Source organism: Jaminaea rosea, assembly GCF_003144245.1.
Source record: "Jaminaea rosea strain MCA 5214 unplaced genomic scaffold BDZ90scaffold_21, whole genome shotgun sequence".
Taxonomy (NCBI): domain Eukaryota; kingdom Fungi; phylum Basidiomycota; class Exobasidiomycetes; order Microstromatales; genus Jaminaea; species Jaminaea rosea.
The window spans coordinates 66,106-93,164 of record NW_020289995.1 but is presented as its reverse complement, the minus strand read 5'-3'; the positions used below and the strand labels follow the sequence as shown (position 1 = coordinate 93,164).

The 27,059-nt window shown below is 57.6% G+C and overlaps 9 protein-coding genes across 9 annotated transcripts; 4 read left to right on the top strand and 5 right to left on the bottom strand.

The window, feature by feature from the left end:
- Positions 1 to 98: 98 nt before the first annotated feature.
- BDZ90DRAFT_228931 (hypothetical protein) lies at positions 99 to 2,154 on the top strand (the record flags this gene model as incomplete). The annotated part of the gene is made up of 3 exons (XM_025504852.1): positions 99 to 874; positions 938 to 1,487; positions 1,528 to 2,154. Coding segments are annotated over 3 exons (1,953 nt in total), but the record flags the coding sequence as incomplete, so codon positions are not given.
- Positions 2,155 to 2,956: 802 nt separating this feature from the next.
- On the bottom strand, positions 2,957 to 3,869 carry BDZ90DRAFT_276396 (hypothetical protein). Its single transcript, XM_025508924.1, has 2 exons — positions 3,533 to 3,869; positions 2,957 to 3,450 (listed from the first exon to the last, which is right to left on the bottom strand). Exons 1-2 carry the CDS (start codon positions 3,762 to 3,764, stop codon positions 3,122 to 3,124), a joined length of 561 nt encoding a protein of 186 aa, XP_025358967.1. The 5' UTR covers positions 3,765 to 3,869; the 3' UTR covers positions 2,957 to 3,121.
- Positions 3,870 to 10,610: 6,741 nt separating this feature from the next.
- BDZ90DRAFT_128085 (kinase-like protein) lies at positions 10,611 to 12,208 on the bottom strand. The gene is made up of 7 exons (XM_025503351.1): positions 11,952 to 12,208; positions 11,694 to 11,890; positions 11,512 to 11,636; positions 11,343 to 11,437; positions 11,175 to 11,195; positions 11,042 to 11,103; positions 10,611 to 10,959 (listed from the first exon to the last, which is right to left on the bottom strand). Exons 1-7 carry the CDS (start codon positions 12,048 to 12,050, stop codon positions 10,776 to 10,778), a joined length of 783 nt encoding a protein of 260 aa, XP_025358966.1. The 5' UTR covers positions 12,051 to 12,208; the 3' UTR covers positions 10,611 to 10,775.
- A 1,170-nt stretch (positions 12,209 to 13,378) lies between these two features.
- On the bottom strand, positions 13,379 to 13,540 carry BDZ90DRAFT_207093 (hypothetical protein; the record flags this gene model as incomplete). The annotated part of the gene is made up of 1 exon (XM_025503975.1): positions 13,379 to 13,540. A coding segment is annotated over one exon (162 nt), but the record flags the coding sequence as incomplete, so codon positions are not given.
- A 3,729-nt stretch (positions 13,541 to 17,269) lies between these two features.
- Positions 17,270 to 18,380, top strand: BDZ90DRAFT_127651 (hypothetical protein). Its single transcript, XM_025503346.1, has 2 exons — positions 17,270 to 17,558; positions 17,626 to 18,380. Exons 1-2 carry the CDS (start codon positions 17,380 to 17,382, stop codon positions 18,158 to 18,160), a joined length of 714 nt encoding a protein of 237 aa, XP_025358964.1. The 5' UTR covers positions 17,270 to 17,379; the 3' UTR covers positions 18,161 to 18,380.
- BDZ90DRAFT_276394 (hypothetical protein) lies at positions 18,187 to 19,832 on the bottom strand. Its single transcript, XM_025508923.1, has 2 exons — positions 19,550 to 19,832; positions 18,187 to 19,422 (listed from the first exon to the last, which is right to left on the bottom strand). Exons 1-2 carry the CDS (start codon positions 19,736 to 19,738, stop codon positions 18,601 to 18,603), a joined length of 1,011 nt encoding a protein of 336 aa, XP_025358963.1. The 5' UTR covers positions 19,739 to 19,832; the 3' UTR covers positions 18,187 to 18,600.
- A 179-nt stretch (positions 19,833 to 20,011) lies between these two features.
- On the top strand, positions 20,012 to 20,870 carry BDZ90DRAFT_127716 (hypothetical protein). Its single transcript, XM_025503349.1, has one exon. The coding sequence runs from the start codon at positions 20,285 to 20,287 to the stop codon at positions 20,720 to 20,722; it is 438 nt and encodes a 145-aa protein (XP_025358962.1). The 5' UTR covers positions 20,012 to 20,284; the 3' UTR covers positions 20,723 to 20,870.
- A 427-nt stretch (positions 20,871 to 21,297) lies between these two features.
- Positions 21,298 to 22,015, bottom strand: BDZ90DRAFT_127656 (hypothetical protein). Its single transcript, XM_025503347.1, has one exon. It carries the CDS (start codon positions 21,785 to 21,787, stop codon positions 21,311 to 21,313), a length of 477 nt encoding a protein of 158 aa, XP_025358961.1. The 5' UTR covers positions 21,788 to 22,015; the 3' UTR covers positions 21,298 to 21,310.
- Positions 22,016 to 23,159: 1,144 nt separating this feature from the next.
- BDZ90DRAFT_263363 (hypothetical protein) lies at positions 23,160 to 24,902 on the top strand (the record flags this gene model as incomplete). The annotated part of the gene is made up of 6 exons (XM_025508605.1): positions 23,160 to 23,439; positions 23,506 to 23,621; positions 23,707 to 23,814; positions 23,880 to 23,999; positions 24,066 to 24,243; positions 24,739 to 24,902. The coding sequence occupies 6 exons, from the start codon at positions 23,160 to 23,162 to the stop codon at positions 24,900 to 24,902; spliced, it is 966 nt and encodes a 321-aa protein (XP_025358960.1).
- Positions 24,903 to 27,059: the final 2,157 nt, after the last annotated feature.

Here is a 27,059-nt window from a genome sequence, read left to right as displayed (position 1 = left end):
GGGGCACCGCGAGCTACGAGGTCAGCGACGATACGCGCAACGTGTGGCAGTCGCCGTTGCTGTTCAGCACCGCAGGCGCTGTTGCATCGGGCCTGCAGGAACGACGTGCCGAAGGTAGCAGCAGCCCTGCGCAGTCGGCCATGGCGACTGCAGCCATGCAGCCAACATCGCGGCCGTGGTCCTCGCCAGCAGCCTCAGGCATCTTCGACCCAGAGAGCCTTGTGCCGGCAGCGGGGAGTGGCGTCTTACCCCTAACGCCCTACTTCTTTGGACTCAGCACCACAGTGTCGTCGTTTTCAGCGTCGGTGCCTACCTCGTTTGACGCTCTCACCTCTGTCGCTCGGCCGAGCGCGCCGCCAGCAGCGTCTCCGGGCAACGAGGTCGACGACTTCTACCAATCCTTTGTAGCGAGCAGTCTGTCCGCTGCTGTCGTCAAAAATGCCCTCTCTCTTCCGCCTGTTCCTCTTTCCTCTGCTCCTCTACTTCCTCTGGAAAAGGCGACAGGCAAGCCCTCAACCTTGTCGCAATCATCGTCGCTTGATGGCACGGCGCCTTCGACATCATCGCAGCACCAGGCGAGCAGTCGGGCGTCGAGCGGCTTCGAGTCGTCGTCGTGCGATGGCACGCGCAGATTGTCGATGTCGTCGGGCGCCAACGCTGGTGACTTGGGCCTTGACGCCGTTGCGCCGCCTGCTGCGTTCCCTGGCCCCTTGACGTCGGGAGAGACGGCTCAGCAGCGCATAGACCACGGACAGAACCTGAACGTTTTTTGGCGGCGTCTTTGTGTTGTGACCAGTAGCGATCCTCAGTGGGAGGAGGGAAAACCCGAGGCTCGGCCTGTAAGCGATGCGCGAGAACAAAGTATGATGGCAAGGTGATGGGCTCGAGGAATGCGGCGCGGGCGGCGCGGGTGATAAGGACGGCATAGGCGGCACAGGTGGGGTGATGCGAGAGCAAGCGCAGGCAACGGGAAAGGTGTCGGTCTCGCAGGCTTCACTCAAGCCGACCTCCTGGCGGCCCTCTCCGACTTCTCCACCTTCTTCGCCTTCATCTCGTACAAGCTCGGCACCAATCTGAGCCAGCCCTTCTCCTCCATCTTGGGCCAGACGTTAGCGGGCAAGACATTCGTCGAGGACGCCTTCCTCGCTATTGAGGAGCGCATGGCGAAGAAAGCAGCAAAGGGCGGGGATGGCGGTGAAGGGGGAGGAACGAACCTAGCGGCAATCTGTTGCCCGAGGGAGGAGTGCAGATGCAAGCTGGTCGCAAAGGGGATGGCTATGTGGGAGCTTGCAGAGAGTGGTCCGCTCTCGCAGCCTGACGTTGGGTTGCCTCAATGGTCCGGCTTGCCACCCACTCCTCTGCCCCCGCCTGCTCCGGCGAGCCATATCCGCGCGCTGAAGGAGAGGAGGGACGTGGTCAGGAGAACTCTTCCCGGAGCGCCGCCTAGTATTGAGTGCCTGACGCCTATCCGACCCTTCTGGAGCGTGGTAAGCGCAACGAGCCTTGACAATATCGCCTTTAGCAAAGACGCCGAGCGGCGGATGCCCACAAGTAGCGGCGGAGGCGATGCAGCGGGGAGCGCTGGCGAGGATGAGACCACAGAAACTGTTGCGAGCGGGGCGACGACGCCTGCGGCTGCTGCCGCGAGTAGAAGGGTCGTTCCCCCATCCGCCGCTCAACATTCCTCGGCGGCGGCGGTGGTCACAAGAGCGGCAGCAAGGGCAGCAACTCCAAGCGACCGAAGCCGCTTCCCCAGAACGGCGCTCCTCCCCGCCTGGAGAAAAGGGCACAGCGCCCTTTGGCCGTGGCGGGGCTGGCTCCGGTCTTCCCGTCAGCCGCGGCAACGGCACAAGCCCGCAGCGCGACACAGCCTCCTCAACCTCCCCTTCCACACCGAGCGGCAGCGATCCAACCTCCGCTCCCGCCGCTTCGACTGGTCCTGCCTTGACAGTCAAGTACCTGCTCTGTGCCAACTGCGATCTAGGGCCGCTGGGTTATATCATTGTGCGTGAGTCGCTCAAGGCGGGCAAGATGGGCTTGCAGGTTGGGGAAGGAATCAATAGCGCTAATAGCGCTGGAAGTATCGAGAAGTCTGGGGAGATCTCAATCTTCTTGCTGGCGGCAGAGAAGGTCAGGTATCGTTATGTCAAGTAGGCGATCTCTCTTCGCGTTATTCCGCATTCTTTCTTTCTATCTTGCCCTTTGGGCCTTCCTTTCCTGGCGCCCCGTACGTACGCTTCGCCGCTGCATGTACTGGTATTCGCCCTTGTTGCAAATGTCTTTATCGACGATGACTTGGTGCTCTCAGCACTTGCGCAGGGATCGTTTGCTACTCTGCAACGTCACCTCATCGCAGGCGCCCTCTGAGGAGCGAAGAGATCGAAACAAGACGCGAACGAGGAAAGGTCGGAGCCACGGCAGCAAGACGAACAGTGACGACTCACCGGGACGGAGATTCGCACCCTGCTCTGCACGTAGCTTTGACCGACGGGCCATAGCTGGTCAGGGCGCACTTTGGAGCTGGCTTGCAATGGAACGCGAGGGGAGGGAGCGCTAGCATGGTCACGAGGGAAGGCAGGCAAAGAGTCTCGCAAGTATTCCCGGACCTTTGAGCCGGCCGCAACAGTCAGTCGTCTGTCGCTGGATCTCACTCTGCAGCGCGACACAGTTCTACCCAGTCTTGGTGCCCGCGTGTCTGCGGCCTACTTGAGCAGCTGACGGGGACGAGCAGGTGAAGGAGCGACAGTCAAGATTGTAGAGCACGCTGTTGTGCGAGATCAGTCTTACTCGGCGAAGGACTCTCGCGTTGAGGTCAGCAGAGTGATTTGTTAGCACGAGAAGCGTAAACAGTAGCGGTTGGTGAGGAAGACGATACAGTGGAAGATGTTGGGGGCGGTTGGAGGAAAATAAAATGAGTTGAGCCCACTCAAAGTAAGCACGTCGTGCTCCTTTTGATGCTCGCTTCGGGCTAGCCAAGGGGTAGGTGCTAGCGACGCCTGTCTTGCGCCAACCTCGAAGTAGAGGCAGCGCAGTCAGCCTTGAGAAGAGGGTAGTAGCAAGACAGGAGCGGGTCAGCAGAAGAGCTCGTATCGCTCGTGATGCAGCGAGAGTCTCAAAAGTTTTAGTAACCACCTCCCGGGCGGTAGTTCGGGTTGAGCTTGACTTGCTTATCGACGATTTGGACGCGCTCGTCTTCGAGCTTCTTGCGGGAGCGGACCTCCCTGCTGTTCGTCCTACGCCCTTGATCATCATAGATGGGAGGAGGGAATGGACTACGCTCGCGGTGTGGTGGTACAACGTCGCCTGTCTGCAGCTTTCGTGAGATCTCGTCGAGGCGGACCGGGGGGGCATATCGGTCCAAGTCAGCGACGTTGACGACGCCTGGGATTGCCGTCGTTACTCCTGTAATAGGCGCAGCATCACTCCATCGAGAGCGTCGTTTGCGCGGCGCTAGGAGAGAGAGAGCGGAAAGTATAAGAGAAGGAGAAAGACTTGATCCAGGGCAACACGCAGCATGTAGTGAACAACTTACCATCATCTCCTCCTGCGGGGCTGCCATCCGATCCTGCTCGGTCTCGTTTCAACCCCCCATATAGAATATAAACCGCCACCGCCGGCGAGATTTGCTGCAATCTCGGCGGGTCTGGCAGCTGCTGCCATTGCTGCTGCGTCTTGGCCGTATGATGCTGACGTGGCCATCGGAGGAGGCGCATATCCATCGCTGGCTCCCCTTGCGCCGCGGCCGCCGCCCCACCGACGGGCATTCTGTAGCGGTGCGACGTGTTCGCCTGTCCTCTGTCAATTGTTTCTCCAAGACATTGCAGAGATTGCTCGCCTTGCCTCGAGCTGAGGATGTTCGTGTCGTTGGGTGCGGGAGATGGAAACAGAGAGACAAACTGAGCGCTGAGTGCGGCCCACCTCTGCCTCGACTCGGAAAGCGCAGAGGCCACGATGACGCCACGTGGTCAATTCGGTCGTCCCTCTCGACAGTGGTACGGATCCGTTTCAACAGGAGACCACTGGCATCACAGCGCATGGCTATTAGCAAAATCAGCTCACATAGACTATCAGTGGGTGTGTCTCCAATCCAAGTCGTCTTTGATCACGTCACTAGCCTCACATCCCACTCCGCTCGCCCGCCACTGTGCCCGGTCGACATGGCAAATGCCCAGCTCAACGCGTGACAAGTCATCGAGCGTCTAGCGGGCCACAATTCTCAGTGCGCGCCCAGCTACACGTTGCTGTCTGGATGCAATGTCTCACAGCATCGCATTCCACTACGAGCGACGCTTGTCCTGTCGTTGCCACAGGTTCACGGCGTCCATTGGCGAATGCGGGTGTTGGCTGGAGCCCCTCGTTGAAGATGGCTGAGATGGCATGCCTGTCGAAACGCCTGGTTGTTCCAGCGAGAGTGGTTGGTATACGAACGATGGTTGATGCGACGCTACATGCTGGAGCGCATCTGGGCGCCATGCTTGCACGCCGTTTGCTCGCCGCTGCTGGTGCTGGTGCTGGTGCTGCTGCTGGACAGGCCTGGCGGGCATTGCCATCAATGAGGCTCCTTGTGGAGAACCGGCATGTGCTCTCCTTGCATCATGTCGGTCGTACTGCGCAGTCGTTTCCTCCGCCGCCCAACTCATGTCATTCAAAGGAGTCTCATTGGTCAGATGATCAGATAGCATTCCATCTGATAACGAGGCAGTTTGGCCCAGGGGCGTAAAGCTCTCAGTGTCCATTGAGCCCATGCGCAAAGTCACACACTCTCATCCGATCCAGCGTATGAGGCATGCGATTCAAGTGAGCTGTACGGTCGACCTGACATGGGCTCCGGTAAGCTGTGCTGTCGATGACTGGGAGGTCCGGCCGACCTGAGCACTCCATATCGGTGCGTCCACGACGACGATGAGCTCGACGGCGATTTCGTCGAGCCTTCTGACAAGGTCGTCTCGTTGAGCCTTGGCAGACCAAACGCCTCCAATTGGCTAGATCCCGACCCTGAGAAGTGACCTGCACCGTGGTACGACATCCGGTCCCTCCAGCCAGGCTGCACCCATCGAGACCGCTAGCAATGGCAGTGGAACCGGCGTGCTGAGTCGAGGGCTTCGCTTGGTCAAGTGTCGGCGAAGTCATTTGAGATTCCGATCGTACGCGAAGCCTTAGTGGTCGATCTGACGATTCGGCGCCGCCGCCGCCACTGCCGCCAGCAACATCTTCCACGGTCTCGTAGCCTCTCAAACGAGCGCGCTGAGATACATTCTCTTGACGCGATCGATGAAGCTGCGAAGACACTGATCCCGCCTGAAGGCGTGCCTGAAGGCGTGCCTGAAGGCGTGCCTGAAGGCGTGCCTGAAGGAGGAGGATAATTAGAATGTCGGCTTTGACGGATCACGGCGTCTCAGCCCTTGACTTTCAGCATGGCCCCGTGCCTTTGACGGATCACGGCGTCTCAGCCCTTGACTTTCAGCATGGCCCCGTGCTTACCTCTTCGAGCTCACGGTCTTTGCGGTCTCGGTACTGGAAGGACGAAACGCAAGCACGGGCCGTGTCAGCTTGAGCGGCACGCTTTTGTTGCACCTTTCAACCTGGTGTGAACTCACACGAGCTTGAGCCTCTCTGACCTGGCGACGTCGACGTTCTGCCTTGTATTCGGCAGCTGCCAACGTCTCCTCTATGAGCATGAGAGAGGCAACGTCGGCATGTGTCGGAGACGCCAAACGCCACAAGGCAAAATAAACTGTAAAGGAGGGCCTTTGTTGTGTGAACAGGGATGAAGAAAGCTGGTTAGAGCAGTCATCAAGGAGAGATGGTGAGGGAGCTTCCCGACGACTCCGCGTGCCTCATAGCGACTTCGATGGCTTCTGTACCCAGGATCATCGGCCACGATCAGCGATCTCGGCCCGTCGAAGAAGGGGTAAAGAGAAGACAGAGAGAGTCAAGACGCAAGCCGGGGTGTAGACGACCGGGAACCACGGAGTCCTGTGGGCAAAGGCAATACTAGGACGCAGTGTCTGAGAGGCCTCGACAATGTACTGCGAGCTTACTGAGCTCAGAGAGACGCTAGAGCGCGCTCCTGCATTTAGGCAGCCGTAGTACCGCGGCCCTGCGCGAGAAAGCTCGACCAGCCAACACATTGATGAAAGCTCAGGGTCGAGAGTCGCATGTGTGCTGCAATTTGGTCCGAAGACGGAGCTATGGTTTACACCCAGCCGAATTAATCGACGCTCAGACGCGGGAAGAACGACGTACTGAATGTCTCGTCTGGCCGGTACCGCCTCAATCCAGGATAGCTCGGACAGCGGCGGGTGCCATGCGGCACACGTCTGAGATCTTCGGTAGCAGCAAAGAGCGCACATCTCGCACCCTGCCAGAACAGTGAGCGGCGATCATTAGCCTGGGCGGCATGCGATCGACGTGACTGTTCGTGCGGCTCGATGCAGTGCTCCTCCCTCTATTCCCTTCTGCGCCTGATCCGTGAATGCGCGTACGAGCAAGGCAACATGACAGAGACGACACCCGCTGCCCCTCTTGTGCGCATCTCGTAGTCCAGCCAGCTCAACAACATGGAAGCTCCGGACTTTGGAGTGGCCCACTTGTTTTGGCGGGGCGAAAACGCCACCTTGGGGCCCGGTATGTCGTGGGCGGGCGCGTAGTCGCGGGCAAGGGCTTGTGAACGCTCCAAGTACGCCGATGCGCAGGGCATTGCCGCTAAGGCGGTCGAGGAATCTGCCAACCCCGCTCACTCAGCCAGGCAATTGCTCTTATCTGACGCATCGGGACAGCCAGCCAGTACTCGCTCACGAGTGCATCCGTGATACAGAAATCTTGCCTCTGGACTCAAGCCAAAACAGCGGATGCCGGAAGGGTGACGGAGGGGTGTTTGCTTTCAAATTGGTCGTCTCCGCTTGCCGGCCGAGAATTTGGGTTGTGAGCAACACAGCGCGTTGCAATCGATCCGACAAGAGCTTGCAAGTCGCACCTTCGTATTGATTGTCCCGTTTCAGAGCGTTGTGGGGAATGCAGAAGATTTGAGGGTCCCGGGGCGGTCTCCGGCTGCCTTCGTCCGCGCGGTACTGTATTCCCGACTTGTCCCATCAGCGAAGACAGCGGCCAAACAATGGTCAACTCCGGGCGTCGCTAAGCTGCCACGGGATTCATTCCCAGCTCCCTGCCCCTGAGCCGCGCGGGCAGCCAGCGATAGCCCCTCGGCGTCTGTAATCGGCCGTGCTACGTACCCTCATACGAGATTGTGATCACAGTTGTCACAATATCGACGAGCGCAGAAGTCAAGATATCGCTTCTCTGCTTGAACTGCCTGAAGCGGAGCTCAAACTCCGCTACCAAGCCGATCTGGTCCACCAATCCTGTACCGTAGAGGCCGGTCGAGCAGTCAACATGGATGCCCCGCTCCGAGAGGAGAGTGAGCCTCCTCTGTTCAAAGTGCGAAGGGATGACAATTACAAGAGGCAAGCGGCGGAAGGAGCCGCCGTACGCTTGTCTTGCATCCGAAGCGTCTAGTAGACGCTGCCCGCTAACTCGGCCCCCGCTGCTTTCGCAACAACCTACGCCCGTCCAACAGCAAGTGTTGCTCAGAATGCTCGTTGGCTCGCCATTATCCAACTCGCCCTCCCCCAGTGCTAGGTGCGTTCGTTCGCTGCGATTTGCGCCTCTTCCCGTGGCGAAGTACTGATCAAAGATACTCTGAAAAGCGTGCTTTCGGTCTCCCAAGCGTGCGCACTTCAGCAAAGGTCTATGGAATTGACGTAACTTGTTCTGAGCCTGGTTTTGACCTGGATATACTTCAGCACCCTCACGGCGGAAGCTTCCCCCAGGAGAAAAACAGGCGAGCCACAAGACTTCTTGCGCCTCCACCATCCGCTCATCTGCGAGCTGAAGGCTCAGGACAAGCGGTTTCATTACGACAGAGACCAGGTTCCAATGATCGCTGCCGGCTTCCTTACATATTCTCTGTTCACAGGGCATTCGCAGGTCTGCTCGAAGTCGCATTGAGTGTGCGACTTGCGAGGGCAAGTGAGCCTTTCGAAGGCGTCAGATGCGGCCAAAATGGAAGCCCCGCTTTACAGGGTGCGGTCGTGCAGTGTCCCTTCATCACATGGCTACCTCCGCGTGGCAAAGAGCAAGCTGGTCGAATGGATGGTCTGCGCATCTTCTTTGTCTTCGTGGTTCGAAAATCACGGCTGAATGGCTCATATCGGCTACGCTTAGATCTGCTGGATCGATCTGGGAGCTTGTTCCGCACTACAGGGCCACCCTTCTCGCGCGCCTTTGACCTCTGCCACACGAAGCGGCTCACCGCAGGGTACTCAGAGACTCGCACACTGAGCTCACGCTTGCGCTGCTGCGTCAAGGCTTGTCAGGAGGTCCAGCATGCCTACAGTCGCGAGCCCTGCGCCGGCAAGCACAGGAGCGCCTGTTCCCAGAGGCCGTCGCGGGCCGCAACGGAAAATTTGTCGGTCATTCACTCTCCAGTTGTGTCGCAGTGAATGGCTGTGATCAAGCGGAGAAAGCAACGTGGAGTCAGTCAAAGCAACGGCGTGACGGCTCATCTTCGCTTGGCAAGCACTCCTCCGGCAACAGCGTACCGCGCTGCCGGTACCTCTGGCCTACGGAGTCAGCATGTGCTGGGCCATCGTCATCAAAGCTTTCTCGCTTGACGGCGATGAATGAGCCCATCTCATACAACGTAGGGCACGGGCAGGCCTCGCATACTGCCGAAGCGCGGCATAGCGCCTGCCTCTCAGGGCACACAGCTTCCGTGTATCTGACGAGTCATTTACCGACTCTGCAGAGCCGGCAGATGTTGCCAGAAAGGCACCGAGGAGCGGACATCAGAGATGGCAAGTCCACTCTATGCTGCCGATCGCTCTACTGTCTCGTTCTCAGCTCAATGATAGCAGCACTCTGGAAGGCACTCAAGACATTCGCATGGCCATGGATCCCATTGGCGTCCACCTCAGCCTCTCTTCGCAGCTTTCCCTCGTGCTCGCAGGACTTGCCAACGCTCCCCATTGTCGCTGCAAGAGGTGTCAGTCCGTTCTGTCAATGAGACGCATAGGTTTCATCGAAGGCTGGACCCTCGAGGCAGCGTTTACCCTTGATAGCGTGGCGATGGCGTGACAAGGAGATTCAAGTGAAGTCTGCCTCTACTGCATAGCAATGGTACCTTCCAACCCTGGTCTGCGAAGGAAATTGGGCACTCGGTGGGCAGCTCAGCGGCGGCAAGCGTATCCTCGCCCTTTATCGCTGACGGGCAGAAGCGACAAAAGCTGCTAATGAGTCATGGCCTTCCGCCAGAATTCTGACCCGGGCGGGCGACAGCATGCGAGCGAGATGCTGTACAAGTGATTGGCTCCGAGGAGCGTATTCAGGATTTAAGTCGAATCGACACACTGTAGCTGACGGTGCTGCGCATACCTTCTGGCATGCCGTCGATCTGCGTCATGTTGGCCAATTGCGGATTTGAGGTCCACGATTTCCATCCTGTACGATGCGGGGGATAAGAGCGCACAGGACAAGCCCGAAAACCCCTTCAGACGGTCATCTCCCCTGTTGACCGCCCTCGCCTCCGAGAAGTAATGTCAGGGCCCTCGTCGATCTCCGGGCGCAATTGCTCCGTGCTACTCGGGCTCCGCTAGGTATTGAACTGCTTTGTTTTCCTCGGTCGCTACACTGCAGGAACAGCTTCAAACCCGCTGTGCTTTGAGTGGCCAATCTGCCCCCTACAATCTGTAAGCTGTCGCCGGCGCCCAATGGACAGAAAAGGATATACACGACAAGGCACCTGATGGTGCTGAATTTTCATCAGACGACGCCACGAGTCTGTTCAGTGCGTAGGGCGAGCCGAGCTGCTGGTCAGCGCCTGCACTCCCACTTCGACACCAGCAACGTAGGTCCCTTTGGCCGTCACAGGCGCGACTGACAGCACATTCGCCCCGCTGTCCCGAGATGGTCGCATCAAGCATCAGGGTTCAGCCGAAGAGCGATCTCGTGAGACACCACCCGGCCGAATATCTCTTCTTATGATCAGCGCGGCCGTCTGCCTTTTGAAATGAGACGCAAAGAGCCGCAATGTCAACAAAAGTCGTTGGCGTCGATGGCGCGTACATGGCGCCATCAAGCGACAGAAGAAAGTGGTGTGGACGTGAAGCAGTCAAACAGGACGGGATCCTTTCATTCGCGATCGGACGCGCAACCTCTTAATACAGACGATTCCAAAATTTTCAGTGTACAGCTTGCAGGCGCTGCGTCGGGAGAGGTCTATCCCAACTTCAGCTTCTTGAAGCCTCTGAACAAAGGGCGGCAGGATCTCAGTAGGTCAGCATTCGAGACAGCCCTTTCTCCTCGCGGAACGAACTCACTTGGATAAATTCTGTCTCACCGACTTTGTGCTGAACGCCAACGGCCGAGGCATGGCGGTGAAATACTGACTCTGCAGACCCACCAGACGATCGCCCTCTTGGCAGTCATTGCCAGCAACCTGGCGCTCCACCTGAAAGCCTTTGTGGGTCCTGCCGGGCATTGGAGCTGGCTGGCACATCGTGGACTGCATAGCGTCGGCAGGCCCGTCTGCCGCACGCTGAAAAGAGCAGTCTTCGCGTAGCTCGATGTGGCCGCCTCGTCGCTCGAAAGAACGCCCGCCACCTTGAACGACACCTGCCGAAGCAACGGAATTCTTCAACCATACCAGAATGTGAGACTGAGCCAGTAGTGCGGCGGTCGTCGGCCGCTCACTCGCCTGATCGGAAGTGGTCGGGGTGTCAGAAAGGTTTGTTCGGTCCTGCCATGCATGCTATCGAGCGACCTACGTGTGCTCTTGTAGCTGACTCAATCAAATCAGTGCAGTCCGAAGACAACAAGGCCAGAGCCTCTTTGTAGAAGGGATCTTTGAGCAGACCTTGTTTTGTCCGCGTCGACAGAGCCGGCACCTCTTGGAAAAGCATCCTGCGATGGCTGTCAGCTACAGCGACTGCGAAAGCACACCGTTCATCTCGCTTTCACTCGCCTGGAGGTGAAGAGCTCGTACAAGGTACAACCGAAAGACCAAACGTCGCTGGCTGGTCCATAAGGCAAACGCCGGAGGATCTCCTGCGACCGGAGATTTTGATCAGCAGCTACATCGCCGCGAATAATGGGCCAAGATCGTCGAACAATCTCACTGGAGCTGTGTAGCCTGGCGTCTGAGCGAGTAAACGGAACCAAGGAGCCAAAAGAGGAGAGTAAGGGAGTTTGGCGGGGGCAGAGGGGGGTTCAGGTCGTTCAATGGGGTTGCATGTAGTGTACTCTGTGCCTCGCCGACTGAGCGTCTTGTCGAGATGGTGACTCACGCCGACGAAGTTCCATCGTTCCAGGTGGCCGCCAATCTTCAGCCTCGACAGGCCAAAGTCGGCTAATTTCACGGTGCCGTCTGCTGCGATCAACACTAAAGGCGACCACGTGGTCATGTTTTATCAGAACTGACCCAGCGAGATGGCTGCCAGCTCGTGCAGGGCTTACCATTCGACGGCTTGATATCGCCGTGCAGCAGGTAGTGGGGACCCATACCGTAATGACAGTGGTGCACAGCGCATAAAAGCTCAGCAGCCATTCGACACAAGTCCGAGGAGCGCTTGTGCTCGTCTCTGGTCAGCCGGATCGTCAGCTTTCGGTCATGCAACGCTTCTTTGTCGTTGACTCACGGTACATCATGGATGTAGCTGTGCAGGTCGCCTGCGGCGCAATATTCCATCGACAGGAGAGAGAGAGTCTCGCGTTCCTCGAAATGATGGAAGGCCACGATGTTGTCGTGGCGCAACCGTTGTAGCAGAGCCGCTTCGCGACGAGCGTACGCCCTTGTGCTTGACCGTACGGCCCCGTTGACCCTTTTCACAGCCATCTGAGCAGTTTCGACGATCAGTTCGAGCAAGAATCGAGCGCACAGATGCTTGCGTACGCACCTGGACACCTCCGACGTGCTCGATATGGACGCTCCCGAATGCCCCTGCACCAAGACAGGTGCCGGCGGGAAGGTGCTTAACGACGGCTCGATGAGACATTTTGCTCGTGTGTCAAAATAATCGTCCCGTATGCAGAAGGGGAAGATAAGTCATCGACGCCTCAGCCAATTTTATATCATGCCCATATCCAGCTGGTAGCATGGCGCAATGGCGATCGATGGCGATTAGGATGTGACACCGACGGACGACTAGGATGTGACACTGATGGCAATGAGAGGACCGTGCGCGGACATGCTGCCGTGCAAGCGACAAGCGCCACGCAACCCTTCGGCGGCGCATCGGAGCTGCCACCGCGATAGCAGCAGCGGCAGCGCAGACTGCCATGTCTGCATCGAGTGGGACCATCTTGTCGAGAGATGGCCGGTCATCTCAATTCAGAGTCCGCTCGCCATCTGTCGCAGACGCTGCGGACAGGCGTGCTCGCGCAGAAGCATTACCGTATCAGCGCGAACGGTCTCTCGTCAACGGCCTGCCACCAGACGAGTGCCACAGTACTAGGCTCCTTGTGCCTTTGTTTCTTCGCCGCCATGTTCAGACATTTTTCATCAAGCAGGATCGCAGGCGACGCGAGAGGCAGTTCTGTGTCTTCGTCCTCGCTATCTAGCCAGGCCTGCCACGGGTTGGTGATGTCAGCCTTCGCAATCGCAGAGGCGCTCTGCCCTGGAGCTTAGAAGGACTGCGGCCACACACTGTCTAGAAACAGCTGTAGGCACGCTTGGCAGCCTCGACTTGCGTCCGCCACGCAGCGATGTCGCTTTGGCGATGGCAGGTCAATGGCGCCGCGGACTTGGCCATGCCCTTCAGAGGGAAGTGAAGTCGCCAACGAAAATCACAGCACTTTGCGCTACGGCCCAGCGCACCTCATCTGACCTCTGTACTTTCTTGCGACCTCATTCGTTGAACAAGAAGCGACGGCAATTCCTGGAATGGTCTCAGTCTGCGGTCTTCAGCCGCCCGCCGGGTGCCACGGCCAACCTATGCGACCAGGGTGACCTTCAACATAGGGGTAGAGGCTTAGTTTGTGCACAAGAATGAAAATCGAAGCAGGCCAGGCAGCTGCTCTGAGATGCGGAGATCGAGCAGCAGAATGAACATCGTCGTGGCCGAAACTCATTCGCGATGCCGACTGAACGCACCGACTTGCGCCATGAGGGTTCCATGCTGACGAGCAGGGGTCCACGCCAGAAGTCAGAAAGCCGATAGATCCTCATCTTTTGCTTCGTCAGCGAGAACGCACGTCGAGAAAGTCCTTGTCTGACAGATGTAGAGGAACTGCGCATCTATGCCCGAGGACGGATCTGCTGTCGCAGCTTATTGTGACCTCTCTCTCTGCGCAGATCTTCAAGAATGTCCTCTAAGTCGCCCACCGATGACCGAGCACTTGGCTTCTCGCATCTCGCTCTCTTTGCATACTGCAGCCCGCATGCATTGCAAAAAGTCCTCGGACCCGTGGGTCCGCTGCGCCATTCAGCCGTGGCGACGCAGTCGCAGGCGAGACACGACGATGGTTCGCCCGCACGTTTGATCTTCAAAATGCTGCGTCCAGAGCGTTGAGATGTCCGCCAGGCATCGTTGGCATCCTGACGTGCTTGCAGCGTGCTGATCTGGCCGCCAAGCGTATAGAACTGAAAAGAAGATGCTGGTTGGCCAGGGCCATATCGGCTGCTGAGCACAGCGTCGGATCGTATATTAGGCGGGGCTCGTCTCTGCCAGCCGCTCCTTGTGCTACTGCCCTGCCGAAGGTTCCGCTCCCTGCCAGAAATGCTGTCTACTATGACAGCGAGCTCGTGATGTTCATGAGGATCTTTGCCGTCGTAGTCGACAGCGATGTCGCCTACTTGACGGCCTACTGATGGACTAGACGAGAAGCGATCAACTTCTGCCATCTTTGGATACGCCTGTCCCGCCCATTGCGGCGGAGGGATTGTCGAAGGCAAAACCGCCTCCCTGCGATCTGCTGTTCGGTCGTTCGAGGGACATCTCAGGCTGAACAGTACTGCATGTGCGTCCGAAGGACCAGCCGCAGTGGGGACGAAGACATGCCGGCCCACTTGCCGGCCCGGATTTTCCGACGCTGCGAGACGTTGGCATTGCGGTACTGTCCGTGCGAGGGTGATGGGCCTGGACGGTCCATCTTGAAGTGGTGTCCAAGCGAGGTATGGATACGGGTGGGATGTCGGGGCTCTCGAAGCGTCCTGCGCTTCGCAAAGATTTGGCCCTCTAGTGCAAAGAGCGCGATTCGGCTTCGAAGAAGTACCTCTTGTCTGGCGAGCTCCTGGTAACATGTCTGGGAGAGCTGTTATGATGATGGGCAACGCATGTTCTTCCGTCGCTCGATCATTGTTGATGAAAGCCGTCGTTCCTTGTGGTACATCTCTGAGAGAGACTCGGCATGATGACAACGTAAAGGTGTCTCCTGGCGCACTGGCCAGTACCGAGACGATCGAAGGCAGTCGCACCCCTGGCGACTTTGCTGCGCCGCGGGGCATTTTTGACCATGTGAAGAGATGCAGGTGAGATGCGCCTTTGTACTCTGAAGATACGACAGTCGATAGCGATCGCGCCTGTGGGTTTCCGCAGCGAATACTCTCACGATGGGATATAGGGCAGCGGAAGGAGTTGGGGGACAGAAGGATTTCTCCACCGAGGTTCCGTTTCCCCGCATCACGCGCGCGTGAGACGCACTTCCTGCAGCGATTGTCGAGGGCCATTTCGGCGGTCTTCAGCACGATGCCTGTGCTAAAATTGGACCGAGGGCCGACGCTAACCCCCCTTCGGGCCCGGGCGGCGATGGCGAGGCGGACTGCACGTCAAGTTCAGGTCAGCCTGCCCACACCATACATTCATTCTCTCATACACGTCTCACGAGCGGCCTAAGATCGTCTCTTGTCCGTCAATGCAAGCTTTCGCTGCTACACTCGGCGCAAGCGTCATCGACCTCGCGCAGTCTAGGTGGTCAAGGCAGGCAAGACCGGGCAGCTGCAGCGCGGCATCAGAGTTCCAGTGAATGAGACGCTGCATTTGGTCACCTCGATTCCATCGAAGTACACTGTACTAGCACCCAGCTTTCACTCTCGCTGCTGTTGCCCATCAGTAGAACAATGCGCACGGTAGAGACGCAATGGCTCGAGAATTCGACCGAAGCGCGCACGCCCCTCTACTCGACGCTAAGCCCTTTCAGCAGCCGCTTACGGCCTCGCATAAGCCTGGAGGCGCCAGGGACAGCAGGGAGTAGAAGCGATTGCTCATGAGATTCGGAATGACTTGTGCAACGCCGTCATTCCAACGCCATAACCCGTCCGCGTCTGTGGCTGAGATGACTCACACCGGCTGTACACGAGCTGAGTTGCCGTTCGCAAGGGCGAAAGTAGAATCATTGACGTCGGGGACTGTGCGATCCACGATGCCCCCTCGCTGCTTCTCCCTCGCCGCCTCGAGGCCCCTCTGCCAATCCTGGAGCCGGTTTTGACCATAGGCACGCCGCTCTAGGCGCGAAGACAGAGGGCAAGCTGAAGTTGCTGTCGTACCAGAGATCGGACTGGGAACTCTCTTCCGCCTGTTTACCATGTCGCTGGCAAAGTTGTCTCCAAAAACCCCGAATTTCGCAGCCCCTAGACTCCTCCGATCACTTCAACAGCCTGTCAAGCCACCGTCAGCTTTGTTGCCATCCTTGCCGGCCAGCAGGACCCGAACGACATTCCGAACTCCGAAGGCCACTGCAAGAGCGGTTACGACGGCAATCCAGACGTGTGCGTGCGCGCGACCCGAGGTGGCATACAGCCGTGTACACGATCTGCGGCTCGATGCTGCAAGCCCATCGAAACCGGACCCTCGAGCTTTCCTCCTGTGACCTCCCCACTTTTTCCATGGAGTCTGCACTTGGTCGACGATAGGTCGACTTCGATCCTGCTCCTCGTCGCACGACCGCTACACTTGATCAATGAGAGATCTACTTCGATTCTGCTCCCCGCGCACGAGCACTACAACACACGCTCGCCCGCCCAGTCTCGCTACCTTCGCTATACCTGCTGCTCTCCATCACTGCTCGCGATGACGCTCACCTTCGCCTCTTCGCTGGCTGTAGCGCTCGTAGCTGCCCGTACCGGGACGGCTGACCAACTCGACCTGGTCTCCTTGTTCGCTACGCCACTGGCTACCGGCTCCGCTGCTGATGTTGCTGCTGCCGTTGCCGTAGCCCCGCTACTCCGCCTGCTGGACAGGGTATCCGAGATGGCCATCATGGTCCTCTGGCCCGGCTGAGAGCGAATGCGCATCTCCGTGCTGGTGGCTGTAGGCGGGCGACGCCCTGCTGCGGGTCAGAATGGAGACGAAGAAGTAGACGCTGATGTAGAGGAGGAGGGCGAAGCTTCTTTGCTCCTCGTCGCAGGTGGCTCAGGAGGAGGCTCAGCAGCGGGAGGAAGAGCAAATGACAGCCCTGCAATTGCGAACGTGCTCCATTCTTGCCCAGCGGGCCGACTGTTTCCGCTGATGAAGCCACCGAGGGCTCGCCGTGCTTTTACCTTTGGGCTTCAGCTTGAGCTGGTCCCACCGCCGTTCGACTTTGAGCTCTTGGAACGTACCGTCTCCTTCGTTTGCATCTTCGCAAGGGTATTGGCAGCGGCTCTTGCAGCAAAGAAGGCGACGCTGCTCGTCGTACCGGCCCAGTCCGTAGTGGTCTCCGTCCAAGTCGAGGTGGATATAGCGCCCGTGCTTAGGGTCAGGCCAAGCCGGCCGGGAGCGCTGCTCACTTCCTTTCGCCCTATACGAAGGAAGAGTATATCGTTCCCAGCGCCCTGCGCGCTGCTGCTCCTGTCAGGTAATGCTTGAGCAGCAGCGTGGTCTGCGGGAGTCGTACTTGCAAGAGTAATCGATGATCGCGATTCGACATCGGAAGGACAGAACCGACGCTGAGGCGTTCCCAGCGCGCTCGACAGGTTGGTACTGGATGGACGGACGCCGCATGCGGCGGAAGGCGTCCGCTATAAGTGTCTCATCTTGTCGCGTAAGGCCTCTGCGAAGTTCTCCTGTTAGTTTGGCACGCCGCGATGGTACCCAGGAGGAGCCACCTGTATCACACGCCCCAGACAACCTGTGCAAAGATGCGGTCTCAAGGCAAGGTGCCTGCCAATCCTCGCCTTACTCCTTGCACCTCGCGTTGCTGAGCTGAGCCGCCGGTGGCGCGGCAAATCTGCTGGAGGACCCCGCGTCAAGCTCCTCCAGGCAGATCTTGCTCGCGTCTGGGCTTGCGTTCCTGCTTTCGCAGCTTTACAACGCGTCCTCGTCGTTTGCTGCAAGGTATTCTGCGGAAGACCTTCCATCTACTGGCAAGCCTACTGCTGCTTGATTTCACCTCCTCAGACACAAGCTCATGCCTCCGGGTCGACCTCCGCTGGAAATGGGCGGAGACAGCCTCCTTAGTTGGCATGATCTGCGCGGTGGTGATAGGCAGCCTTACAATGACCCTCAATGGGGGTTGAGCTGGCTCCTCGTGCCAGTGGAAATGAAGGAATATACAGGCCCCTGTCTGGTTGTGTTCACCCCACCTTTGTGAGTGCTGGTGGACTTCTTGACTGCGGTGCCATCGAGCCTCTGAATTGCTCTCTGTGTTCTTCAGCATTTCGGGCCACCTCGCCACTTGGGCGACTTCTTCGACCCGGGCGACAGTGCCTCGAGCGACTGTGCAACCTCTCCGAACAACGCTCAAGGGCCAGCTCGAGTCTATCGCAGATTTGTACAGTCTGCCCACAACTGACGGGCTGTCACTGTACCTCGAGAAGGATCCTGCTGGAAATGCAGGTCCAAGGATTGGGGAGGCTGTGTGGCAAGCTCTGTGGTCTTCATATCTGAACGGGGATCGACGACACGTGCCCGACGAGACCCACGACGGCTACTGGCCCTCATTCGATCGGTTTCATCGATGCTGGACAGACCCCATACGGTCTCCGGGTGGCCATCAGCGAGCATTGTCAGCGCCTCTCGAACAGGAGAGCATTGCTTCATCTCGCGCTCCTGTGAGAAGACGATGGAGTGGCGACGTCGTCAAAGCCAGCTCGTCGCTGTCGAACGCTCCAGGGGCGCTTCTCTCAGCCTGCTGTGGACAAGACAAGCTGGCTTTCGTTGTAGGTAGACTGGAATGCCGCTTTGACTGACAGGGTACAAAGAAAGGATGACAGTTCTGCGCCGCTGAACGTCAAGATCATCCAAACATCACGAAGGGTCCCAAGGCGTGCATTCACTCAGAGGGCGCGACTTCCTTTTGGGCAAGATTTTCGCGAGCGGTGAAATTGGATGCACAGTACGCGCATACTCAGCGATGGTTCGTCGTCGCAGAATGCAGCCATGGATAGCAGCAGGGAAGCTCGCCGAGCTTAACAGGGCTTAACAGGATGCGTTCCCGCTTCCTCACTCGACGCTGTGGTGTGGCGCTTACGCTCCTCTTGCCGATGAGCCGTGGCGAGCCACAACTGGGAGGGTCAAGCCAATCGCAGCAGGTCTTCCTCAACGTGGGTGAGAGTTCCAAAGAAAGGCGTCACAACATCATGCTGACCTTCCGACCTATCACTGCAAGCCGGATGCAAGAAGGCCGCGATCACTCTGCAGGAGACAGGCTGTCTGCAGGCAACTCTCGCTCTCCTTCGGATCTGTGACGTTCGGCTTCTCTCTGAGCCCTGAGGAAGCGCCCAGTGCCACCAGAGCCATTGGTCATCACCGTCATCCCAAGATTGCTAGCCGATGCAAATGCCGTGTATCGGCGGATGCTTGCGAAGCTGAGCTTGTCCAGGCGCGTGACGCACACTAGCGGCACAAGACCGAGGACCCCTCGGCCAAAGCACTCCACGAGTACGAAAAACTTGCGCGATCTTTCCAACCGTTTTTTGAGTCCGGCCTCGGACATGGTCTGAAGGGCAGGTTCGGCAGCCATTGCGCGGATCGCAACGACGACGGAGCCAAAGACGAGTTGATGGAAGGTAGACGAGCTGGCAGAGGGGCACGAGTCGAACGTGAGCTCGGCGAAGTGTACGTAGGCAGCGCCGAGGTCGTAGTAGGCGCGGTTCACTCGATGTGTCACTGTCAATGATGTGGCTTCGGCTTGCCCAACGTCCGTCAGCGCCGAAGCGAGCTGCTGCGTCGGTGTCGTGTTCGGTCTAGGACCGACCGGGGAAGCACCTGCGCCGTCTTGGCCCTGTACCTCACTGTCCACGCTGTCGAAGCGCCTTTTCTTCGCGTGCTCGACATCGATCGGCGGCTCATCGGATATGCTCTGTTGCAGCCGTAGGAAGAATTCTGTGTCGGTGTCGAGATTGTCCCCACCACGCTTCCTTTTGAGTTTGCTCTCTGGGGTCGGCAGTCGGCGGAAGAAGCGCGCACGGTCCTCCTCGGCCGCGGACGAGCTCCAGCTGCCAGTCACGATCTGTGCGAGGCCGAACGTCAAGAGTCAGTTGCCAGCTGGTGAGGCACTCTACGTCTCCCGAACTCGCCTTGAATTGTCGACTGGCGACCGAAATGAGCAAGGGAGGACAGCTACCGAGATTCACTACCAGCTTAGCGTAGGAGAGCGAGAGTAGAAAGGCCAGATACATGTGGCCGACGCGCTCTGGGGCGTCGAGGTGTCGCGCTGGATCCACGTAGCTGATGATGCTCTTCATGAACTCGTCGACGCCCTTGATCTTCTGGATCTCCCCGAGGTGCAGCTCGATGATCATGTTGCCGTCGTGACTGATTTCCATCTGTGCGTACGTGGTTGCAGAGTGGACTTGATGTCAGAGGCTTGGAGGGTCGCCTTTTTGTACGTCGCCTTGCCGTCCAGTGTTTGCTTTGTGCACTCGGCGAGGTGCGCAGCGATGTTTCTGACACTTGCATCCTTACTCGTATTCCTTTGTCTCTCCTCTCTCCGCCACTGTCTCCTCTCTCCGCCAATGCAGACTTGATCAACGTATGGTCCTTGTATTTGAGTGACCCCTTTGTATCCGGCGCTGCCCCCTCGCACTCGTGGAGCCTCTGGACCCCTGTGGTCTTTGCCGATCTCGACGAAGATAAGCCACATCAAGAAGTCGCTCCGCATCGAGGACAGCGACAAACAAAGCTTCGGGCCTCGCCAAAAACTACGTCGGGCCACTCGGTGCCCGCCCGCTCTGGCTCTCGACCAATTGTCACTCCGACGCCACCAGATCCTTTGTCTGCTGACGCCCACAGGGCGCAAAATAATCGCGCCGAGTCGCATCTCATACTTCGATGACACAGGTCAGTCGACCATTTCACGGAGCATTGGCGCTATGGCACTCAGAACAGCGACAAGACAAAGGCGACCATTATTGGTGTCCTGTGCGTCGTCGCGGCCTTGCTTCGGCGATCAGCTCCTTTCCGCCGAAAGCACACCAGAAGACCCAACCCTTGCACGACGTGATGCCAAGTCTCACAACATCAACCCATCCGTGCTGATCCATTGTTCGCGATCTTGCCCCCTTTCCAATACAATATCTGCTTGTCCTCCAATGGCTTCTTACCCGCTCTACCGCTGGCTTGCTTGCCTTCGACTGCCAACAGAAGGCGACGGTGAAGACATCTCTCTAGGTGTCAAATGCGCTCAAATCCGTCTGCTTTCTGTTCACGGTGCGGACTCTGACGGCTCAAGCTATCGCTACGCTTCTGGACGCGCTTCGTGTCTGGTCGTTCTCATGACCACCCGGGTTGGGAGCGCGTTTCCGCAATGACGATCTGCTCAGGTCGCGCTCGTCAGCCCATACAAGACGAGCAGCAGTGATGATGAGGTGCTTAGGAGAGCGGCAACCCTCGAGGTCACCTACAGCACGTGACTTTGCACTCGCTCTGAAGATGTGTAATTGGAGGTGTTGTCCTTCACGTCGCAAAATACGGCTAGGTCTACGCAGTCGCCTACTCCGCGATCAAAGCTGCGCATAACGCTCCGAATCAGGCAAAAGTAGGCACGCTGCTTGCCCGCAAAGTGTGCTGCACCTAATGCTTCTGCTAGGGGAAAGGAGTTTTTGCAGATGGCTGTAGCGAGATGTCGATTGGTGGAAAGCTTGACAGCTTCGGCTAGAGTTGCCCGAACCAAACTCTTCTCGAGCACATTGCAAGTGACGGCAGCGGAGAATCTCTCATTTCGTTCTGCTGGCTGCCTAACCTGCTGTAGCTTGACTCGGGCAAAACCAGTCCATTCGAAGGCGCAAGGCGCGCTCTCCGTGCTCCTACCATGGTCGCTCCGAACTTTGAACAATGGCCGAGCAAGCGATGGGAAGAAAATGTTGCGATGAGGTTTTCAGATTGGTTCTCCGGCCGCGCTAGGCACCTGATGCTCTGGCCACTACGTAGATGTTGGCAACGATGGATTCCTCCGCAGTGACTATTGGTGCAAGAATCCGCACGTATCCTGCTCCTTCGAATCTGTCTAGGAGGCACCACTCCTTGTCATTGAGAAGCGGGCTTTCCAAGACTTGAACAGGGTGCGATGGGCCATCCAAGGACCATTGCAGGCCGGGGTAACCAATGTCAGCGCCCCAACCTTGTTGCAGCAGCTCGCCAGTCACGTAGGAGTTGTGGTACCAGCGGCCCTGCAGGTGTGAGATTTTCGAATGGTTCGGACATCCCGGACCAAGAGAACCGTACACAGCAAATCGTTTGCTGCCTTTATATTGGCTTTCCGCTGAGTCCTCGGCCTCCCTGTCGACGGCGAGCTTGAATCTCGCCTCATTGACACGCGCGAGCAGCTGCGTGTCAATATGGAAGTTGGCTGTTGGTGGTTTCGGTGGCAACGCCATGCTCGTAAGCCTTGTGAGAAATGATGGTAGTGTCAGGGACGACGAAAGCAGTTCTCGTGGGAAATAGACAAGCGCAAAGCGAGTTCAAATGCTACGTTTCAACCCAGGCCTTTTCCCGGGGCCGATCTGCTGTCCCACGTGTCATTGTCGCCCGCATTCATTGGGCGGAAAAAGTGTGAAGACACGTGACTGGTGACTCAAAGACGTCGCAGAGAACGCGTCATAGAAACCGCGTCGCAAAAGCTGAAATGCGTCTGATGGCTGTGAAAAGACTTGCCACTGACCTGCCAAGGCGTAGCTGCTCAAGCAGCGATTCGTCCACGGACGATACAGAGCGGTAGTCCCTGCTATCGCGGAGAGGTCATTGCATCTGTAAAGTCCGCATCGGAACGTACGCTGCTATCGAAGTCACTCGTTCTGGTAAATTCATTGGCCTGTCCACCGAGAGAATCAATATGACGATGCGACAGGAGCCTCGGCGTCCTATCATTGCGATGCGTCCTATCATCGCAAGACGTAGGCGGCAGTGCGAATGCATTTTATGCGGATGCCAGTGTTCAGTGTTGGACGTTGACGATCGTCATCGACTCCGGCGGCCTCGAAGGTCCGCTGATCCGCCCTCCATCGCGAGAGTGTCACGCGCGGTCCTTGCCGTCCACAAGATGCACTGTGATCTTGTCCCGGCAGCCAAGGGCCGCAAGATTGAGGGTGGGATTATTTGACAGCTGAGACATGGCGCGACGGTAACGGGGCGCCTGGAGAGACGGAGACTAAGAAAGCCCTTTAGAGACTCGATTGCCCCGTCGCGCGAGTGATGAGACCGCTTGCTTTCCCTGCTTCCGCGATGATCGGGAAAGGACAGGCGACCGCACAACGTTCGCACGCTCGTGCACGGCCATTTCGAATGTTCGCGCCGTTTGGCCGTGAGGCAACTTGACGGTATCTCCTGAAAAGCGTTTCACTCAGTGTCAGGCGAAGGCCAATGCGTTGTGTCGACTCTTGCCTGCCATCGCATTCTCTGGATAACCGGCCTTCCAGAACATGATGATTGTGTCTAGCGACCCCGGTCAGGTGGCGAGAGTCTTCGCTTCGCACAGAATAGTTTCCGTCGCGCTTGAACCTCTACCTTCGAATGTATGCGATTGAAGTGGGATGCGGACAAGCTGTATCGATCGTCTCTGAGATCCTGAGACCTTTTTGGCTTCCCCGCAACGCGGCCCGGGACTGTATCACGCATCACCCAGCTGCAACACGTGACGATGGGAATCCGGATCCGGCCATTGATCGGAGTTTCAACTTTACATTCACTTCCGGAGCCACGCACGTCGTGGCTACGCGGATTGTGGGCGGAGACCTCTTTGCAACGCGCATCATGGCGATGATGCCGCCAGTGGAAGGCAGTATCACTTACCCTCTCTCGTCTCAGTGGTGGTCCGGCGAGGGGACCCTCACCGTCCGTGATACGAGAGGCCAGACCTTGCTGGAGCTGCCGTTGCAGTTCATCCGGCTGGGACGAGTACCATCGTTCGATTTCGTTAAGGAGCAGTGTCGGAACGCTTTCGAAGGAGAGGGAACTTTGGTCCGGATGGATGGATCTCGCATTGACGATTCAGAGCTCGTCAGTGCAGGGGATGTGGTCCTAGCGGGCGAAGGTGAGTGTCATCGATACCGACTTGTGCGATCATTCGCTGACGTCAAGCTGTATTTCGACCTGGCAGGCCCGGAGCCGCACCGGCCACGCAGAGGTCCGAGATTCAAGTACAAATACCGCGCTCCTGTAGAGGGAGACACAGAGAGCAGCATGAGCAATTCGAAGCGGTCTAGTGCGAATCAGGTGAGTCGAAAACAATTTGCAACCCTGCATGGACACTTCGTACCCTCATCCCTCGGACTGGCCTTTCCTAACCTCTGACTGGCAGAACAAATTCCGCGAAGCCCTTCTGGTTCGGGATGGAAGCTGCTTGCTCTCAGACACCCTGTACGAGCGATGCACGGCTGCCCATATTCTGCCGCAATCTCGCCCTGAGGTGAGCTCGGCTCAAGAGCCCGACCAAAAAAGCCAACAGTCGTTGATACGTTTACCACTTTCCAGTACTACACGGAGGTGCTTGAACACGAGGTTCGCTATCTGTTCATGCCATCATATGGCTTGCTCCTCCGAGACGATCTACACCATTCCTTCGATCGCGGCGAGATTGCACTGTATCCTAAGGTCAGTCACTCTTCCGCTGCTTTGCGGGGCAATCGTCATTGACGTGCGCACATTCTGCTCCACCAGGGCTCCGACTTGATCGTTCATGTCTTCGCTCCTGGCGATGACGCATTACGAGGGTTCCACGGCAAGATTTTGAAACCTGAACGCTTCCGGCCGCCTGAAGATCGTCGTCCCGACGTCCGGCTCTTAAGGTTTCACTACCAGCAGTGCGCGATCAAGTATTTCCGCGGCTTCGCTTGGGGTATGTCTGCTCCCCTGCATCCATCGTGATCAGTAACGAAGCTACCGCCATGCCACATCTCCCTTGCGACAAGCTGGATCGTGGCAACTCTTCTACGCACCAAGTCGAGATGATATCGTCACTCCCCATGCGTGTGTGTCTAGAGTCGTAGAGTCTATCGATGTCCAGCCTGGCGGATATGTCTGTGCGTGTCTGCCGACCCTGGAAGCGTTCGTTCATCACGGCTGCATTATCTTCCATTCGCTTCCAGCCCTCGACCATCGTGAGCCTCGATACGCGATTGACGAGCTGCTTCGATGGTGACAAGTTGCATACAACATCTGCGTGCTCTATTCGCTGCATTCCGCCTTGGAGACAGAGGCTCTGGGCGCTGTCCTTCGTTGAGTCTCATGCGTTGTATGCTCTGAGACACCACCGATGAGGAGCAGATCATTCGCGCTTCCGATATCAGCTGCCTCAAGCACCACCATGCTTGCAACTCCCTTCCGATCGCAGCTGCAGGAAAGCCGACAGAGTTCAAGAACGGCGACGCAGAGCATTACATTGCAGTTTTGGGCCGCTCTCACGACTGCATGGGAACCCCCTTTGTGGCAGGATTTGGGCGTATGCCGCCTGCGGTCAACGATATAGACGGTGAACTCCTTCACGGAGTACCGTAGAAGCTCGGAAGCCTCCGCCTCCACAGTGTAAGTCAACTCTCAACAATGTCCAAGCCAGCCTAATGCGACGGATCCGCACGGAATGTTAATCCGGCGGACGACGGTCACGAGCACCCAGGCCTCGTCTGAGGGCATGAAACACTGTGCTGTCTGGTCCTTTGCAGTCTGCTAATTCGCCTGATGGCTCCGGCCAGCAGCTTCAGCAGTGAGTCTGACACTCCGTCAGATGCCTCATGTCGTGGGGATCAAGTTGACAGGGAGAGAGTAATGTGTTGTCCACCAGCAAGACAGGGGAGTGGCTTCCTGCACTCGATCTCATGCTCGCCCGCACAACTGCGTCTGGCTGCCTAGGCGCTGCCTTTGTGTTCGCCGCGGCGCTCGCGAATTTGAACACAGCGGAGAAACGTGACTGTTTTTGTACTGCGAAGCCGTGATCCGTCGGCTACTACAAAGTCGGTGCCTTCGCTCGGAACGTTGCGTCAAGCCTGTCATGGACCGCGAGCACGGTTGAGCAACCGATCACCGCATTGCCGCCGTCCACGTACATGGCCAGCAGTACCGCTTTCGCTGTTTTCCTCCTTGCTCACCTCGGATCAAATCATCAGCAGTTGGCGCTTGCTTTCATCGCCGGGGCTACTGCTGCTGTCGTTGACCACTCCGTATACTCTGCTGGCTCGAAATTTCAAGTCTTTGAGTAGGAGAATGTCGGCTTTCCTCCACTCGACATCACCGCGCTTTTTCGCCCACCGGAGGCGGCAAATATTACATTGCACAGAGTCCTGGAGTTTGCAGACCTCGACGCGGTTCCATGGTGGTACGGCAACCGTAGACCAAGCAAATTAGAGCCTCGCCTTCACGCTTTGACTTCTTCGGCATGGCGCGTGGCCTTTTGTGCGTGGCGTCCAAAATGCGTGGCGACGGGCGCAAGGTCGACGTGATCGCCCTTGTGTCCACAGTATCCGAATGAAGGATGCTTGGTACAAGGCAGCGGAAACGTGATCGGGCGTCTGTTGGGTGGGTACGGGTTGGCGCTTGCACGGACTGAGGCCATGATGGAAGCGTGAAAAGTGCCAAGAGAAGGCGTCGCCGCGTCTGCTGAGGCTTACTGCTTAGGTTGGTGATTGGTCAAAGAGACGAGCGGTCCTGAGGTGAACGCAGCATCGCTGGCGCCGAGTTCTGGCACGCGAGGCGACGAGCTGAGATCGAATCCTCTTACCAGCGCGCGGTCCGAGTAAGCTGTCAAGGAGTCGGACCACGGCTACGATTACTGACGAGACATGAGCCTTTGACCGCTGCGCCTAGCCGTCTCGCAAAGACCGCGATCATGAGACGAGCATCAGGAAGTGCTGCGTCTACTGTCGCTGATTCAATCGCACGCAGGCGCTCAGCCTTGCCTGACAAGATCGGAGCTCGATGCCCAGCTTAGAGGACAGAGGCTGAGTAGGTTCGGCTCACGGCATTGTCTTGCGACAGGAGACGCTGTCAGGACAATCGTTCGCATACGCATCTTTTCGGCTGTCCTCATCACAGCATGCATGTCGAGTTGGACGTCGACGTGAGATTCGTGAAGGTGTCCGTGACCGATATGGAAGGGGATGGGGATTCGTCAAGCCAAAGTCCGGTCGAGGGGCTCGGGAATTGTTCGACTTGATATGCTGAGGTCTCAATAGAGGAACGACGGAGACGTCCCTCGCAGTGCCCCGCAAGAAGCGAGGCGACGACAGGGAGTCGAGATTCCCACGTGTTGTTTGTAAGCGTCCTATTACAGTCCCGGCGTCAACGTGTCCACCTCTCGGCGAGAGCGCCGTCTGGAGCTACAGAGGACGTGGCAAAGCCAGTGTTACAGTGAACGCGGATGATCGAGTCCCCCTCGATTGCTTGAGTTGCGCAGGCGGACGAGCCTGAGGCTCATGCTTCCGGCGAGCTGACTGTTACCGATAATGTGGATCTCGGGCTGACCACTCTGAGATTTTGGAATCGACAAGAAAGCAGAGGATGAGGTCATCCGGGCCTGAGCCTGGTTTCAGAAAAAAAAAAAAAAAAGACTGCGCGTTGAACAGACAGAGCATCTCAACGCTTCGTTGAGACTGCTTGAGCTGGAGACTTGACGGGGCGTTGTGCCCGCTACGCAACTGTTTGCTGGAATCTCGTGGAGGA